Genomic DNA, 14,948 nt, shown 5'->3' with positions numbered 1-14,948 from the left:
GCAATATTGGATAGTCTCATGAAAATACGGCGTTTTGCGATGATTGAGGAAATAAAAGCCGAATAGTTGAGACAGCTCAAGGACATACCAGGAAATGTATATCAGAACTGCTTGCACAAGTGTATTATATCTGAGGAGGGCTACTTTGAAGGGGCCGAACTAGAAATAGATGATTAAATAAATATTTTTCAAAAATAATGAAAATTCACCCTATTTTATTATCGTATTTATTATCTCTTATCAATACGACATACATTTTTCAATTTTGCATTCGACATTTCAGTATTCTGCCAGAAAAGTCACTTTGAATTAAATCAGGTGATCCGGTAGGCTAGTAGTTGCCAATAATTCTATATTACACAGTAAAAATCACTGATGATAGTGGTGTTTATTTATAACAATTCGCACATTTGCTTTTTGGAATTCAGACAGACACAGGACAACATTTTTCTATGTTTTCCTTGCCAATGCAGATATAAAATCAAACTTTATGGTTGGGAAAAAACAAACGCTCGTATGGGCACTGAAAGAACGATGGAATAAGATAAAAAACGAAAGTTCACACAGAAATAAAAAAAGTGGGAGGTATTACATAAAATGAGACATTGAATGAATATTGAGACACAGAAAATTGTAAGTGTTTTTGTATATAAGACAAAAAATTACTAGAAGATTGACGCCAAACTATCAAGCAATATCAGTAATGTCTTGAAACAATTTTTCAAGGTTTGATGGCCTCACAATTACTTTGTTAAGAATCTTTTTCATCCGATCCGCTTTTCAGTAAATGTGTTTGGTGAATTATTGTAGCTATTATATGGTTTTTTTATTGAAGATCAGTTCCAAATTTGACTACGAAATCAATTTCTGCTTCGATTGAGATGAAAAATGACCAAAATGATCACGCGACAAATGCATTTTTGTTTATTCTGTTTTTTCCAGAAGTAGAAACTGATGTTGTCACGTTGAGATTATAGTTAAAAAGTTCCTAGGGTGAGGACTTTACTGGACATACTGTATATAAAATTTATTTTAAGTTCAAGAACGTTTGCTTTTATGGCCGGAGTCATGATTGAAGAGAACAAAATATACCACTGATCACATATAGTCAGTGGGCATACTTGAAGACTGGCTATAAATCAAATCATCTAAAAGAACAATTCGTTCAGGCCAGTCTCAACTCTCTACACTGTAGGTTGATGGACTTACACCTACTCCCCTGGCTAATACCACGAAGGGCGTTGGATTATATCCGACCACTAATCACAACACAACAAAGTTTTTGTTTCGGGGTTGAAATTAGATGATTTTAATGTATTTCCACGTGTTAAAACCGAAAGTGACCATAAAAATTATATATTAGCTCTTGTTTTCAAGATATAGTATCATTATATTATATATATGTATATTGAGTTTTCAACAAATGAAATATTTCATCACCAACAGTTGGTACACATGTTTGTTTACATAACACCCCTCTCATCAGCTGTTCTTAAGTAGTAAACATAACCTATGTGAGTTTGTCAATTGTACGCACGTGGTTGTTATTGAAATTATCGTGTGAAGTTGATTTTTAAATTAATTTAAGTGCTGATCTGAAATGCCTCGAAAGTGTGTGAATTCTGTCGATAGCTTTTGCTATATATGTGGTGAAATAACATTTAAGGCTCAGAAACGTAAAATGACACCTATCGTTAAGACAGCCTATGAACATTATTTTGGTGTGGAAGTTGGGGACCAAGATAAATCATGGGCTCCTCATATATGTTGTAATTCTTGTTCCGTCATATTGCGAGAGTGGCTGAAAAATAAAAACCGGGCAATGGCTTTTGCAGTACCTATGGTTTGGCGTGAGCCTACCAATCACACAGACGACTGTTATTTCTGCTTAACTCCTCCCATTAGGCAAGGTTTATCTATGAAGAGAAGAGGAACGGTTAAATACCCTAATCTCCCATCTGCTCTTCGGCCTGTACCACACTCAGACAATTTGCCAGTCCCTTCTCCACCCCAAAACTATGAAATTTTAGAGGAAGGTGATGAAGACTGTTTAGAAGGAGCAACCCATCCTTCTACATCCTATGACCCTGATTTTGAGGTAAGCGATAGGTCTAGTGATCCGCACAGAATTAGTCAAGCAGAGTTGAGTGACCTTATAAGAGATCTTCGCTTGTCTAAGGAAAAGGCTGAGCTGTTAGGGTCAAGACTACAACAGTGGAATCTTCTAAAACATGATGTGAAAATATCTCAGTACAGACAGCGTCAAAAAGATTGGCTTCCTTTTTTTGAGAAAAAAGAAAACCTCGTAGTTTGTTCTGATGTTAATGGTTTGATGGACTGCTTGAATTTGGATCACACTCCATCTGAATGGAGACTGTTTATAGACTCTTCAAAACTAAGCTTTAAAGCTGTACTTCTGCATAATGGAAATCAGCTACCCTCTATTCCTATAGGTCATGCAGTTCACATGAAGGAAACGTATATAAATATGAAAACACTTCTCCAATCAATCAAATATGAACAACACAAGTGGCACCTCTGTGGTGATCTGAAAGTCATTGCTATACTCCTAGGAATGCAATTAGGGTTCACCAAGTACTGTTGTTTTTTGTGTCTGTGGGACAGTCGGGATAGAAAATCTCACTATAAAAAAATGAACTGGCCTACACGAGACCTAAACCCTAATGAGAAAAATGTAGTTTACGAGCCTCTTGTAGATCCTAAGGATGTTCTCCTTCCCCCATTACATATTAAGTTGGGACTAATGAAAAACTTTGTGAAGGCCATGGACCAGGAAGGACAAGCTTTTAAGTACTTGAGAGCAAAGTTTCCCAGGTTGAGTGATGCTAAAGTCAAGGAAGGCATCTTTATTGGGCCTCAAATCCGTGAAATCGTAAATGATCCTGCTTTTGACATGATTTTAACAGGAAATGAAAAAAGAGCCTGGGAAGCCTTTAAGGGGGTTGTACATGGGTTTTTAGGTAACAAAAGAGATGATAACTTCACAGCATTGGTTAAAGAGCTTCTTCAAGCTTACCACCAACTTGGATGCAACATGTCCTTAAAAATTCATTTTCTTCACTCTCATCTTAATTTCTTCCCACAAAACTGTGGAGTTGTGAGTGACGAACATGGAGAAAGATTCCATCAAGACATTGCCTTAATGGAACAGAGATATCAGGGCCGTTGGAATGAAGCAATGCTTGCAGACTACTGCTGGTCTGTGTGTAGGGATGCTCCAGAAGTGTTTTATAAAAGACAAGCTAAACGACAGCGATCTTACGATAAATCGGATGGACTTAATTGAAATTTGGTGGTACAAACTTCTTTTATTTGTCAAAACACTAAGAATAATGTTTTTTTTTATTAATTTTGTACTTAAAATATTCTAAAAGAAACATAACAATATTGTTTTATGTACTTTCACTTTTCACGTATAGTATAACTACTCTTTAAGATTAAGTACTGTGTATCTCAAACACCAGAGCTAATAAAAATTTTTCATTGTTATTTTCGTTTTTATCACCCCAAAATTAGTAGAAATTGACTAATTTAGTGTAGGAAACATTCAAAAAAAATTTTTTTGTTGTGTTGTGTGATGTTTGCCGCAGAAGCAGACGAAACTTTTAGTACTTAAGGGTCCATTCGACCAGGGCCAGGATTTTGTTCTATCCAATCGAATTGTGAGTTTCTTAGAATGTCTAGCCTAGGAATTTGGGAATTTTCAACACATCATTTTTGTCAGTATTTTTTCTGGCACTCTGATTACAAAATCAATTAATGATAAATATGAAAACACTTATAACCTAAATGTAACAAAGTTATTGTGTCTACCTAGGAATAATACAGTTGCACGTAATGTATGCCAAGATATGCGATTTTTCAAACCCTCTCGAAAATATTGCTTTGTTCCAAACGGGCCGCAGAACATGTCGGCATATCCATTCCAACAGTACTGTCGAATTTCGAAAAATCGATTTTATACCCCGACCTTGCTTCATCTGGAATCACCACAGACTCGAATCTCCTCCCCCACATAATCTCCCTCGGGAGGTAACTGGACCTGGCCTGGGTTTTCTGGTCGGTACTCTCGATGGTAGCCTCCAGCGTTACCACTATTTCGAATTTCTCCCTCATCAGATCGCTGGAGGACATATTATACAACGGAGAATTTCTGTCTATCTTGTGAACTAGCGACACTGGCCAGATGAAGAACAAATCTCCTCCGCAGTCGTCAACGCTGACCTTCAGCTTCGTCGAATAGTTGGAGAAGTACTCCCCCTCCCCGGTTCTCCTCTCCCTTATCAGCTGCGCCTTGACGCGGGGGGAGATCAACCTGCTCTTCTGCCTGACATCGGCGATGCGAATGACAAGACAGAGCACGTTGTCCCTCATGGATATCAGGGCGTGTTTGGAGAAGAGGATGGTCCTCGTCCTCAGCTTGGGTCTAGTCATCTTGGCGAAGACTATTCCTACCAAGAAGGCTTCGATTATCAAACCTACTATGTTCTGCAGGCACATCAGGAGTACGGCGTCGGGACATTTTTCCGTGGGCCTCTTTTCTCCATAACCTAAAAAGATGTTCAAGTAATAGGTCGTAGTGAAGATTCGGGTTTAGAAAGTTCAAGCAAAATACAAATCTATTGAAGACACATTTCTTCTCATCTCAGGAGACGACTCCTAATGATGCTAACTTGGTTAACGAAACGCGCGTTGAGAAAAGTGTTTTCAATATATTCGTTTTAGACCAGAGGATCCAAAATCTACTTATGAAGCAGAACACAATTTTCAGCAGGTTATGAACAAAACGTCTACAAAGGTGTTTGATGCAAATATGATTCTAGCAATGTATTTATGAAAATGAACGTTACTTCAATAGATATTTAAATTTTAGTTGAATAGATATTCAGATTTTTTTCAAGGACCAAACACAAGTACTACAGGAAAATCTTCAAGGCGCTCTAAGTGCAAAGTAGCGTTGGATTTGAATCGCTGGAGAGTAAATCCATTTGGAAAACTGTTCTCAGGAAGTTTATTTCACATTAACGCAGTTCTCCAAATGAAAGAGTTTTTAAACACTGAGGTTCGAGGTGTACTGAGTTGAATCTCAAAACGATGAGCAGCCACAATCCGTCGCGTATTTCTGATATGTACCACTCTTGGTGGAATCAAATGTGCCATGTCACAGAAAATTAATCCAACGCAAGGAAGGAGACATTCACATTTATGGAGCAAACCCTTCTGCAGAAGAAGCTGACGAGGGCACCGACGAGACTGTCTCATCCGGGGTTGTGTCGTTTTGAACCATAGATTGTGTGAATCGTTCGCTTTTGGAGATAAGAAGTCTTATACTTCATATCTTGAAGACTACATGAAAAAACTGGTTGCCAAACTGGAAGAAACCGTTCCTGAACAAGTAGATGTATTTGAAACAAATATGAACAAAGTTATGAAGAACATCTTAGGCAGGTTTTTGGAGCTGCAGTTTTTCACAGGCGAGTCTATGGAAATCAAAGGAATGGTCGGACTCATGGAATACAGGGAAATCAACGGCGATTCTGTTCCAGTCATAATGTTTTTCAAACATGGACTGGAAGAGGAGAAGTTTTAGTGATATTTTTAATAAGTTATCCACCCTTGTTATTTAATTTATACTCGTATTTGAACACTTCCCGTGAAAGTATCTATAGAAAAAAGACAGATCTCCAACCTTTCTCCGATGTTCCGTGTTAGGAACCACACGTTAACAGGTAAGACCTCGTTAACCCTTAGCTCGCACAAGTTTCGACTTCTGAGGGTTGTCGTTCGTAGAGGTGCGACAGATGGTTAACGAAAAACAGATTTTAAAACAGATCAAGGTTACAAGTGATGTTCGCGTCTCCAATCAGGCGGATGGTTCTTCTGGATGGGATCCAGAAGCTTCAGGGTGTGTTTGGGACGGAGCTCCATACATGAAAACAATACTCCAAAGAAGGTCTGATTTGAGCTTTATAAAGCGTCAAAAGTTGCTGAGGTGTGTACAGTTTTCTGGTTCGGAACAGTGTTCAAAGCTTTTGAGTAACGGCTTTTGCAATTCCAGCACTATGATTGTGCCAAGACATATCGGTGTCCATTTTGACCGCCAACAAACTTATCGAAGAAGAAAACGGGTTTGTCTGACCTGACATTAGTATATCCGGTTCGGAAACATTTATCTTTTTGCTTTATCCCCGCTAGGATAAGCAACCTTATGCTGCCGGTGAAGTTGAACTTCCGCAGCCGCGATTTCCTGGAACCTAAATGGAATGACGAAACAAGTGTGCTGTCGTCAGCAAAGCAATATATTGGATTCTTGGTTTTTTCCGTTGATATACAATAAAAAGAGGGATGGAGACAATATGGATCTCTGGAGAACACCAGCGTTGATGATGAAAGTATTCGAGATATATCCATCGACGACCACTTGCAGGGAGATAAGTATGGCACCTACATTTGAAATAACGCCAGCGAGAAACATGGACAGTGAAGAGCTATTGCGCTTGTTATTCCTAAGGTCTTTGACCGTGTGTGGCATGAGAGTTTGCTTACCAAACTTCGATGCTATGACTTACAGCGAGCCAGCAGGAGGTTGCATATCAAAATGAGCATCTAGAAGTTAATTCTAATTGGGGTGAAAGAAACCTGGTTCAATTCAATACCACAAAAACCCAGGAATCGGTTTTCTCCAGAAAGATAAATGTCTCCGAACCAGATATAATAATATCTGGACAGAAAATTCCGGTTTCTGTTTGGATAAGTTTGTTGGAGGTTTTTTTTGGTCCCTTGGGAGCTGTCTGACTCGTCCCTTTAGTCCAAGTATCCAGCAAACACTGCAGCCTCTTGGGCTTATTGCATTTATTCTCCCATCTTCTCATGACACCCATTCCATCAGTCTCGTTCCCTGTACTAGTTTGTACAGGTTCCGTGTTGGATGTTCGTCATATTCTTCTGGACGTAATTTCGTACGTCCATATATTGTCTGCCTCCTGTGACTCAGTGCGTCACATTCGCATAAGATGTGTAAAGCTGCTTCTATTCCTTCGTTGCATAATCTGCAGCTGAGGTCTCCGTTGTTCAGCCCCATTTTATTCAGGTGTCCTCTGAGCGAACAATGACCGGTTAGTAACCCTGTAATTATTCTGAGCCGATCCCTACTATATTGAAGTAGTTCTTCGGTTCTTTTCTCGGACGGTTCCCTAATGAAAGTTCTACAGTGTTTGTTGCCAGGTACTTTTGTCCAGTACTCTGTGTGCTTCTTATTGATCAATTTCCTGATGTGGTTTCTTACCAATGATTTTGGTACCCCCAGAGCTGGTTCAGGACCTATATATGAAGTTAATGATCCGTGTCTAGCGCGTTCATCAGCTTTATCATTACCTGTGATTCCTGAATGCCCTGGCACCCAGTACACAGTTGATTTGTTCCTGTTTCAGTTCTTCATGGCATTTCCAGACCAGTTTTGATGTTACCTTCGGGTTTGTCAGAGCTCTTGCAGTCTGTTAAAATATTGATCTGCTCATTTCTTTGAGGTCTCAATTCAATAAGCCTTGCACACTGCAAGATAGCATACACTTCCGCCTGACCCCCGCCGACAAGGCGTTAGCCTTTGCAGACACGATGGAACGTCAGTTTCAACTTAACGTTGAAGACGATGACGACATCGACCGCGATATGCTGCTGGAAGACCGGGTTCACCAAGATGACGATGATGTCAGCCGTCCAGCTTCTGAAGGGTTACATCAAGACCGCAAAGGCCGAAAAAGGCCCGGGGGCCGACTCAATAACCAACAAGTTGTTGAAGAGACTCCCGGAAAACTGCGTTGAATTCTTCAACTGCTCGTTGGCCCGCAGACACTTCCCCAGAAGGTGGAAGCATGTGATCGTCGTCATGCTCCCAAAACAGGGTCGGAATCCGCTGTTCCCGCAGAACTATCTTCCGATCAGTCTACTCTCGTCGGCTGCTAAGCTGGCTGAAAGAGTTGTTCTGCAAAGACTCAACGAAGAAGTTGAGGACCGAAATGTTTTGCCTAATGAACAATTTGGCTTCAGGAGAGATCACTCCACTGAATTACAGGCTCTAAGGTTGGTCGAAAACACCATCAGCGAGCGTGCATATTGTGCTACTAGATATCTCGAAGGCTTTCGACCGAGTATAGCACGGAGGCCTTCTGCACAAATTAAACGCGTTCGACCTACCTCGGGGCCTGATCCGGTGGATCGGGTCTTTCCTGAAAGACAGAACTTTTTAGGTCAGAGTAGAGGGCTCTCTGTCTGATAACAGAGAGATCCTCGCCGGAGTGCCACAGGGGGGCGTGCTCTCTCCGACGCTGTATTCCCTCTACACCAGCGACCTCAGCGAGTTTTGGAAAGTACGGAAACTCACGAAAACCCGTTAGTTAGGGAAGCCACAGATTATGCTATAGACGACCCCTCCCGATATTGAAGGCCCCGACACTCTGTCGAATGAGGCCATCATGTCCCCCGTTAATGGATGAATAGCTTTCTCATCCATCCCACCCCAGCCAGGTGGGGGTATCCCGTGAAGGACGGTACTGATGTCTGTTGTGAGGACTTCATGCCGCCATACCATCAGTCATGAACCCATTGGTCCTTCTCGAGACCAAAAATCAGCCGAAAGGGTAAGGGAGCTGGACTCCAAGCCTGAATTACATGAAGATGACTTTCCACTTTCCACTTCCGCCTGAAAGACGGATGTGTATAGTCCTAGTGGATAACTGTGGTTTAAATTTTTATCCGCTCGGTATATTCCAACTACCGTTCCATGTTTGGTCTTGTTGGAGGTCAAAATGGAGACCAATATGTTTTGGTACAATCATGTCACTTGAATTGCAAAGGCTGTTTATCAAAATCTTGGAACACTGTTCCGAACCAGAAAACTGTACACACCTCAGCAACTTTTGATACTCTACAAAGTTCAGATCAGACCTTCTAAGCATACTCTGAAGCTGCTGGATTCCATCCAAAAAAGAGCCATATATTTGTCTGGAACATCGAGGAAAGGTTGAAGATTTGCCTGTCTTCTATAGATACTTTCACGGAAGGTATTCAAGTGACTTGGCACATTTGACTCCACCAAGAGCGGTACATATCAGAAATACGCGACGGACTGTGGCTGCTCATCGTTTTGAGGTTCAACCCAGTACACCTCGAACTTCACTGCTCGAGAACTCTTTTATTTGGGGAACTGCTTGTATGTGGAATGAACTTCTTGATAACGTTTTTCCAAATGAATCCAGCGATTCAAATTCAACGTGAATCGCTACTTTAGCACAGGCATCGTTCTCGGAACGCCTTGAGGATTTTCTTGTAATGCTTGTGTTCTCTCCTTGAAAATAATAAAGTATGGGAATATCGAAAACTGTAAGGGATACAAATCTGGTAAGGTAAGGAAAAAGTTTCTCATTTTCGAGATTACTCGAATGAAGTTTCGAATTAGAACTTTGAGTATCCGAGCTAGTAGCCGTAATCCAATGGAGAGATTAACTCCAAAAATTTCGCCCATACCTACAATGGACAGCTTCAGCAGTGGTTGGCAGCAATGCGTTGCTACCTTCTCTGCTATTGGTTTCATTCAACCTCGTCCTACCAGCTCGGATTTTTTTTCTCTTGAAACAGTATATATCCTAGCATTTGTACCTTACCTGTGGTATGTTGTGTTTCAACGGAAAAAAGGAAACAAGACGTGAAATCGTAGATATCTGTCACACACGGTGTCCAATTCGAAGCAGCCTGGTTCATTGGCAGGTGATTTTCCTCCAAATCTCCATGCATGAGAGCTATCAGCCACCAACCAATAGCAAACACGGCCCAAGACCCGAAAAAGCCCAAGGAGAATATGGTTATGGTCCATCTCCATTTCATGTCGACTAAAGTTAGGAATATGTCACGTAGGAAGAGTTTTTTCGATATCTTCAAAGGGTGGATGTTGCATTCCCCGTTTTTCAGAATGGCCCTGAGTCTAGGGTTTCCAGAAGTAAATGACCTAGGAAGTGAAAGATTTCCTTTAAGCACTGTACATAATAGATATTATATATTTATAACATTTTGGTTGGATACGTGTAGGTATCGAATAATAATAATTTGCACCAAATTCGAGTGTTCCACAAAGATCCAAGCTGGGGCCCCTTCTTTTTCTATTTTTTATAGAACTGTCAACAGTTGAATTTGCAACTATTTCATAGAATTATGTTTCAGTTTTTCAGACTGCTGTTTGCATTGAACGATAAAATAATGACTATTATCAAAATTAATTAATACAGTTTATTGTGAGATTTTCACTATAAAGGGTTTTACAAAAACCACGACACGTGTTTCGCTATACTGTATCTAAAAAAACGTGTCGCGGTTTTTGTAAAACCCTTTATAGTGTAATCGAATTTTATTATAACTGTATTAATTACTTTTAATATGGATTTTCATCAAGTATCGGCCAATTATATTCAATTATTCATTGTTATCAAATTTATTGGGAAGATTTGTGTATTTTAAGCAACAACTAATCCTGCTTTCAGAAGACTGATATTTATGAAACTGAATGATGAAACATTTTCCAAAAATACACAGCTTCTTTATGATAGTAGTGCATCATTTTGTGAAATATTTCACTGGTCAAAAGTTGTTCTTTGTTTGAAATAGAATAGACAGATACAGTAAAGAACATGTTACTTCTTATAGATCTAGGTGTAAGTTAAATGAATAAACTTACTTTTCATTGGGCTTGCAGACAACTTCGTCATTCGAAGTTCCTTCGGTCTCTATTCTCAATTTTGAGTCGTTGGAATTATCGGATTCTGAACCTATCCTATTCCTTATATCAGTGTAACGATTCATACTTTCCGGTTTCATACTGAAACAGAAAAATGTTCTAGATGGATCAAATAAAAAATGGCCTGAAAAATTTGTAAGCTAACATAGAAAAAAATTTATAAAATTTGTACGATTTGTCTTTAGCCTCAAAAAAGGCCTCAGTTTCGGTGCTAAATTTCTTTCCAGCGAGCATTCTCTTGAGAATAAAGTTGTTGGGGGCAGATCTGGAGAATACGGTGGATGCGAAAGCAATTCGAAGCCCAATTCATATAATTTTGTCATTGTTTTCATGGTGCATTGTCTTAATGAAACAGCACTAGCTCTTCGTTGGATATTATACCATGTGCCTCCCAAAATACTTGCCAGTCGACCGTTGCGCCTTTGCACGTTTTGGAGTCGATTCACCACGTGAAATCCACTCAGATGACGATCGTTTTGATTCTGGTGTGAAATGGTGAAGCCATGTTTCCTCCATTGTTGCATATCGCCGGTTGAACTCGGGTTTTTAATAATGTTGTTCTTGGTTGGTTGTGAGCACGCGCGGCACCCACTTTGAACACAGCTTTCGCACACCCAAATATTCAGGCACGATTTATCCAGCACGTTCTTTTGATATTGTCAAATATGATAAATAATCATGAAATAATTTGAATGTATTTAAGCGAACACTTAAACACACCTCAACTTCAATATTCTACAACAAAAATACTGAGTATTCAGAATTCCATCTTTTAATATTCCAAGTTCAGAGACATCGAAATTGATATGATCACAGGATATAGAAATATAAAACAATCTCCAAATACGCAAACTTTGCACACTTTGCATACTGAGCATTTTTATTATTATTTATTTATTTACAGTCGCATCGACCTCTACGGTCATTAGCGACATTACATGTTCATGGAAATAAAAGCTAAGAGAGTCTGTAACAAATTGGTATTTCTGAGGAAAGCTAATAGATTATTAATATCACATTCATCTCCTAATATGCCCTTTATTGATGGTGGGAAGTCATAATTTTGTCTTTCGTTGTGATATAGCACGCACTCGGTGATAATATGTTTGACACTTTGAAGACTGTCACACACTTCACATACTGGGGGATTTTCTTCAGATAGTAGATATCCATGGGCGAGACGAGTGCGGCCTAGACGAAAATGAGATAAAATGACCTGGGCTTTTCTTTCATTGAGGTCATTTTTCCAAGGAGATACTGACTGTTTCATCTCATGAAGTTTTGCTGACGAACTATTCAATTGTGGTTGCCAACTGTTGATAATCGTTTGCTTGTATAGATATTTCAGATCCGTATGAACAGCAAGTGACACTGTATTAGTTAGCGGGTTAGTAATTGCTTCTTTCGCTAGTTTGTCAGCTCTTTCATTTCCAACTGTGCCAATCTGTGAAGGGACCCACATAAAATGGATGCAAATATGTTTTTGATGTAGTGAGTGGAAAGACTGTTTTATGAAGCAAGATGGGATGGGATGATTGGTGTATGTGTAATTGCTTCGAGAGCGTTCAGTGAATCTGTGACAATCAGGCAGTTTGGGATGTTCTTTTCCTCCATGTACTTTATTGTTGTCCAAATAGCGTATAATTCGCCTGTGAGTATTGTGTTTTCTTTCGAAAACACAATACTCACAGACAAGACCGTGCACGGGTCTTTTGAAGGTTAGGGTTGATTAAAAGTCATATTTATTTTATACTAATAGCGCCATCTGTATGTTAGCCTACCTACTTTTCAGCCTATCTAGTATATAAACGAGAATCTCAAAACACCTTCAAAATATGCTCGCTATATATATTGAAACATTTCAATCTACATGTCCTGCATTTCTCAAAATAGATATGTTTTTTGAAGAAATTTCACTTTCATTCTTGTTATACCATCCTTATAATTCTGTTTTATATTCTCACTAATAGTTTGCATCTGTCACTCCAGGTGACAGACGTAAATGCATGTAGTGATTCATTAAGTAAGAAAACACACAAAATAACTGATTTTTGTCGAATTGCTGCATTTCATGATGAGTAATATATTTATATATCAAAATTGTGTACCCCGATACCGAATTGATATTAATAATGTAAGTGCTTACGCGTTCTTCGAGAATCCTACATGATACGACCCATTTTAACACCTCTCCTCCGTGGAACACCTCTGTCGCACTTTTTCTGTACTGAAATGCAGGCCTGCGTGCTCTCCAATAACAATTTTGCATTCCTTCATTATCTTGTTAACTCAATTCCGCCATTATAAGATGAAGAATGGCAGTTAAAGCTCGTGGTCATTCCAAATCGAGTGGGCGATGAGCGGCACTACATTTATATCCCACAATATACTTAAAATTTGTTTGGGAACAAAGGCGTCTTCCGTTTATCCAATCCTTGATCCAGATTACGACCAATTTGGAACTGGGACAATGTTTAATAGAACGATACTGACCGGCAGATTTGTTTCCAAGCGAATTCTATATTCAACGTAATTTAATACTGCGAATGGGAGTTCCACAGTGTTCAGTTCTGGGCCTGTCGATCAAATTCATTCGAGTGTAAATGAAACTCACATAAGGTTTTTTATCGTCACTGCATATTACAAAACAAAGTTCCCCCGACGCTTCTCTCTGTCTCTACACGATAAAATCCGATATTATCAAGCTGATTTTCATACGATTTTCACAAACACGCTGTCTGTTTATTCATTCATCGATTTCTATTTTGTCTTTTCAAAGTAGTCCCATATACCCATGATTTGCCACCTTTCAACAATTCCTGGGCGATGCTGATGCAACGGGTTTTTTAAAGTCAAAATTCAGCAATTTTGGAACGAAATTTGCTGCCACACACTCCATGCCCAAAATTTCCGAAAAAAACAAATGGCATGAGCCAACCGATATGCCGACATCCTCAGCAACTTCTCTAATAGCGATTCGACGATTCAAATAACAATTTTCTTCACTTTCTCAACATTTTCATATTCTCGATCTTCTGTGAAAAGCTTGTACCACTTGTAAACAATGTCAACATTTCAAATGTTTTTGAGCGCTTAATTCAATTTTTTACACAAACTTTAATGCAAATTCTTCATCCATTCTTTTCAATAGCACTTTTTAACTTAGATACAGCAATAACCTCTTCAGAAGTCGCTAGGAGCCAAATCTGGCGAACACGGTGGATGTGGGGGCAATTCTAAGTTCAATTCACCTAGTTTTGCTATTGTTTTGATTGACTTGTGACACGGTGCGTCGTCTTGATGAAACAATTTTTTTCTTTGCCATATGCAGTCGTTTCTTTGCAATTCAGGCCTTCAAACGCGCCAATGACGCTATATTATATTCACTGTTGATGGTATTGCCCTTCTCAAGCTATTCAAATTCATTTATTCCTAATTGCAACCGCAGCCATTTATAAGATGGATATACACCTAACTTAATGTTTTATAGATATATATGCATGGAAAAGTCAATATTTTGTTGTCAATAAATATAGTCTTGCAGCTATCTTCGGATCTTCGGATTTCATACTGAACATAGGCCTCAGGATGCGTTTTTGGCAGAAAAAATTCTTTCAGCATTAGTGCAATCTTCCCATAGAATGACGGTTGTATGTAAGGTGGCAGTATACCAGTGAATAGTACATGTCCAATAGAACAGCTTTGTCCATTGTTTTTTTTTTAGTTTCAGTATAGCAAAGAATCCAGAATAAATGTTTTTTGTATGTGTTGAATATGGTTGTCCTATGATATATATTGATCTAGGTGGAGTCCTAAGAATTTGGTGGACTCTGAGTTCTGAATTACGGCAAGAGAAGAACTGGGACTATTTCTCCTGCACTTAAATTGAATATATACAGTTTTTTCAGTGTTCACTATCAAATTATTATCATTGCACCAATTTCTGAAAGAGTTTATGACTTCATTTACAGTATTTTCCAGTTCCTTCAGGGTCTATGCAGAGGCCACCACCGAAGAATCGTCTGCAAACATTGTGACTTGTCCAGTCGTGATATGGTCGGGCATATCATTGACGAATATCAATATAGTCGATGAATAAATATTATACCATGCGCATCCCTTTGGACGAGGTTCACCAGTTGCT

At 39.2% G+C, this 14,948-nt stretch overlaps 1 protein-coding gene and 1 pseudogene across 1 annotated transcript; one reads left to right on the top strand and one right to left on the bottom strand.

The window, feature by feature from the left end:
- Positions 1-246: 246 nt before the first annotated feature.
- On the bottom strand, positions 247-13,100 carry LOC111503541 (inward rectifier potassium channel 2). Its single transcript, XM_074177582.1, has 4 exons — positions 12,951-13,100; positions 10,745-10,885; positions 9,681-10,021; positions 247-4,571 (listed from the first exon to the last, which is right to left on the bottom strand). Exons 2-4 carry the CDS (start codon positions 10,882-10,884, stop codon positions 3,883-3,885), a joined length of 1,170 nt encoding a protein of 389 aa, XP_074033683.1. The 5' UTR covers position 10,885; positions 12,951-13,100; the 3' UTR covers positions 247-3,882.
- On the top strand, positions 4,580-5,679 carry LOC111503523 (translationally-controlled tumor protein homolog; annotated as a pseudogene).
- Positions 13,101-14,948: the final 1,848 nt, after the last annotated feature.

Source organism: Leptinotarsa decemlineata, unplaced genomic scaffold, assembly GCF_025532065.1.
Source record: "Leptinotarsa decemlineata unplaced genomic scaffold, Ldec_3_MD MMD2_tig00002974_RagTag_RagTag, whole genome shotgun sequence".
Classification (NCBI taxonomy): Eukaryota; Metazoa; Arthropoda; class Insecta; order Coleoptera; family Chrysomelidae; genus Leptinotarsa; species Leptinotarsa decemlineata.
The sequence above is the reverse complement of the archived record's forward strand: the minus strand, read 5'-3'. Positions and strand labels throughout refer to the sequence as shown.

What these genes read in the sequence shown, in the direction of transcription:
- LOC111503541 (XM_074177582.1), bottom strand. Translation starts at nt 10,884, where the DNA reads ATGAAACCGGAAAGTATGAATCGTTACACTGATATAAGGAATAGGATA. An exon ending in GTCTGCAAGCCCAATGAAAA is followed by an intron (nt 10,022 to 10,744) that starts GTAAGTTTATTC and finishes TTCACTTCCTAG; the next exon opens with GTCATTTACTTCTGGAAACC. An exon ending in TGAAACACAACATACCACAG is followed by an intron (nt 4,572 to 9,680) that starts GTAAGGTACAAA and finishes ACATCTTTTTAG; the next exon opens with GTTATGGAGAAAAGAGGCCC.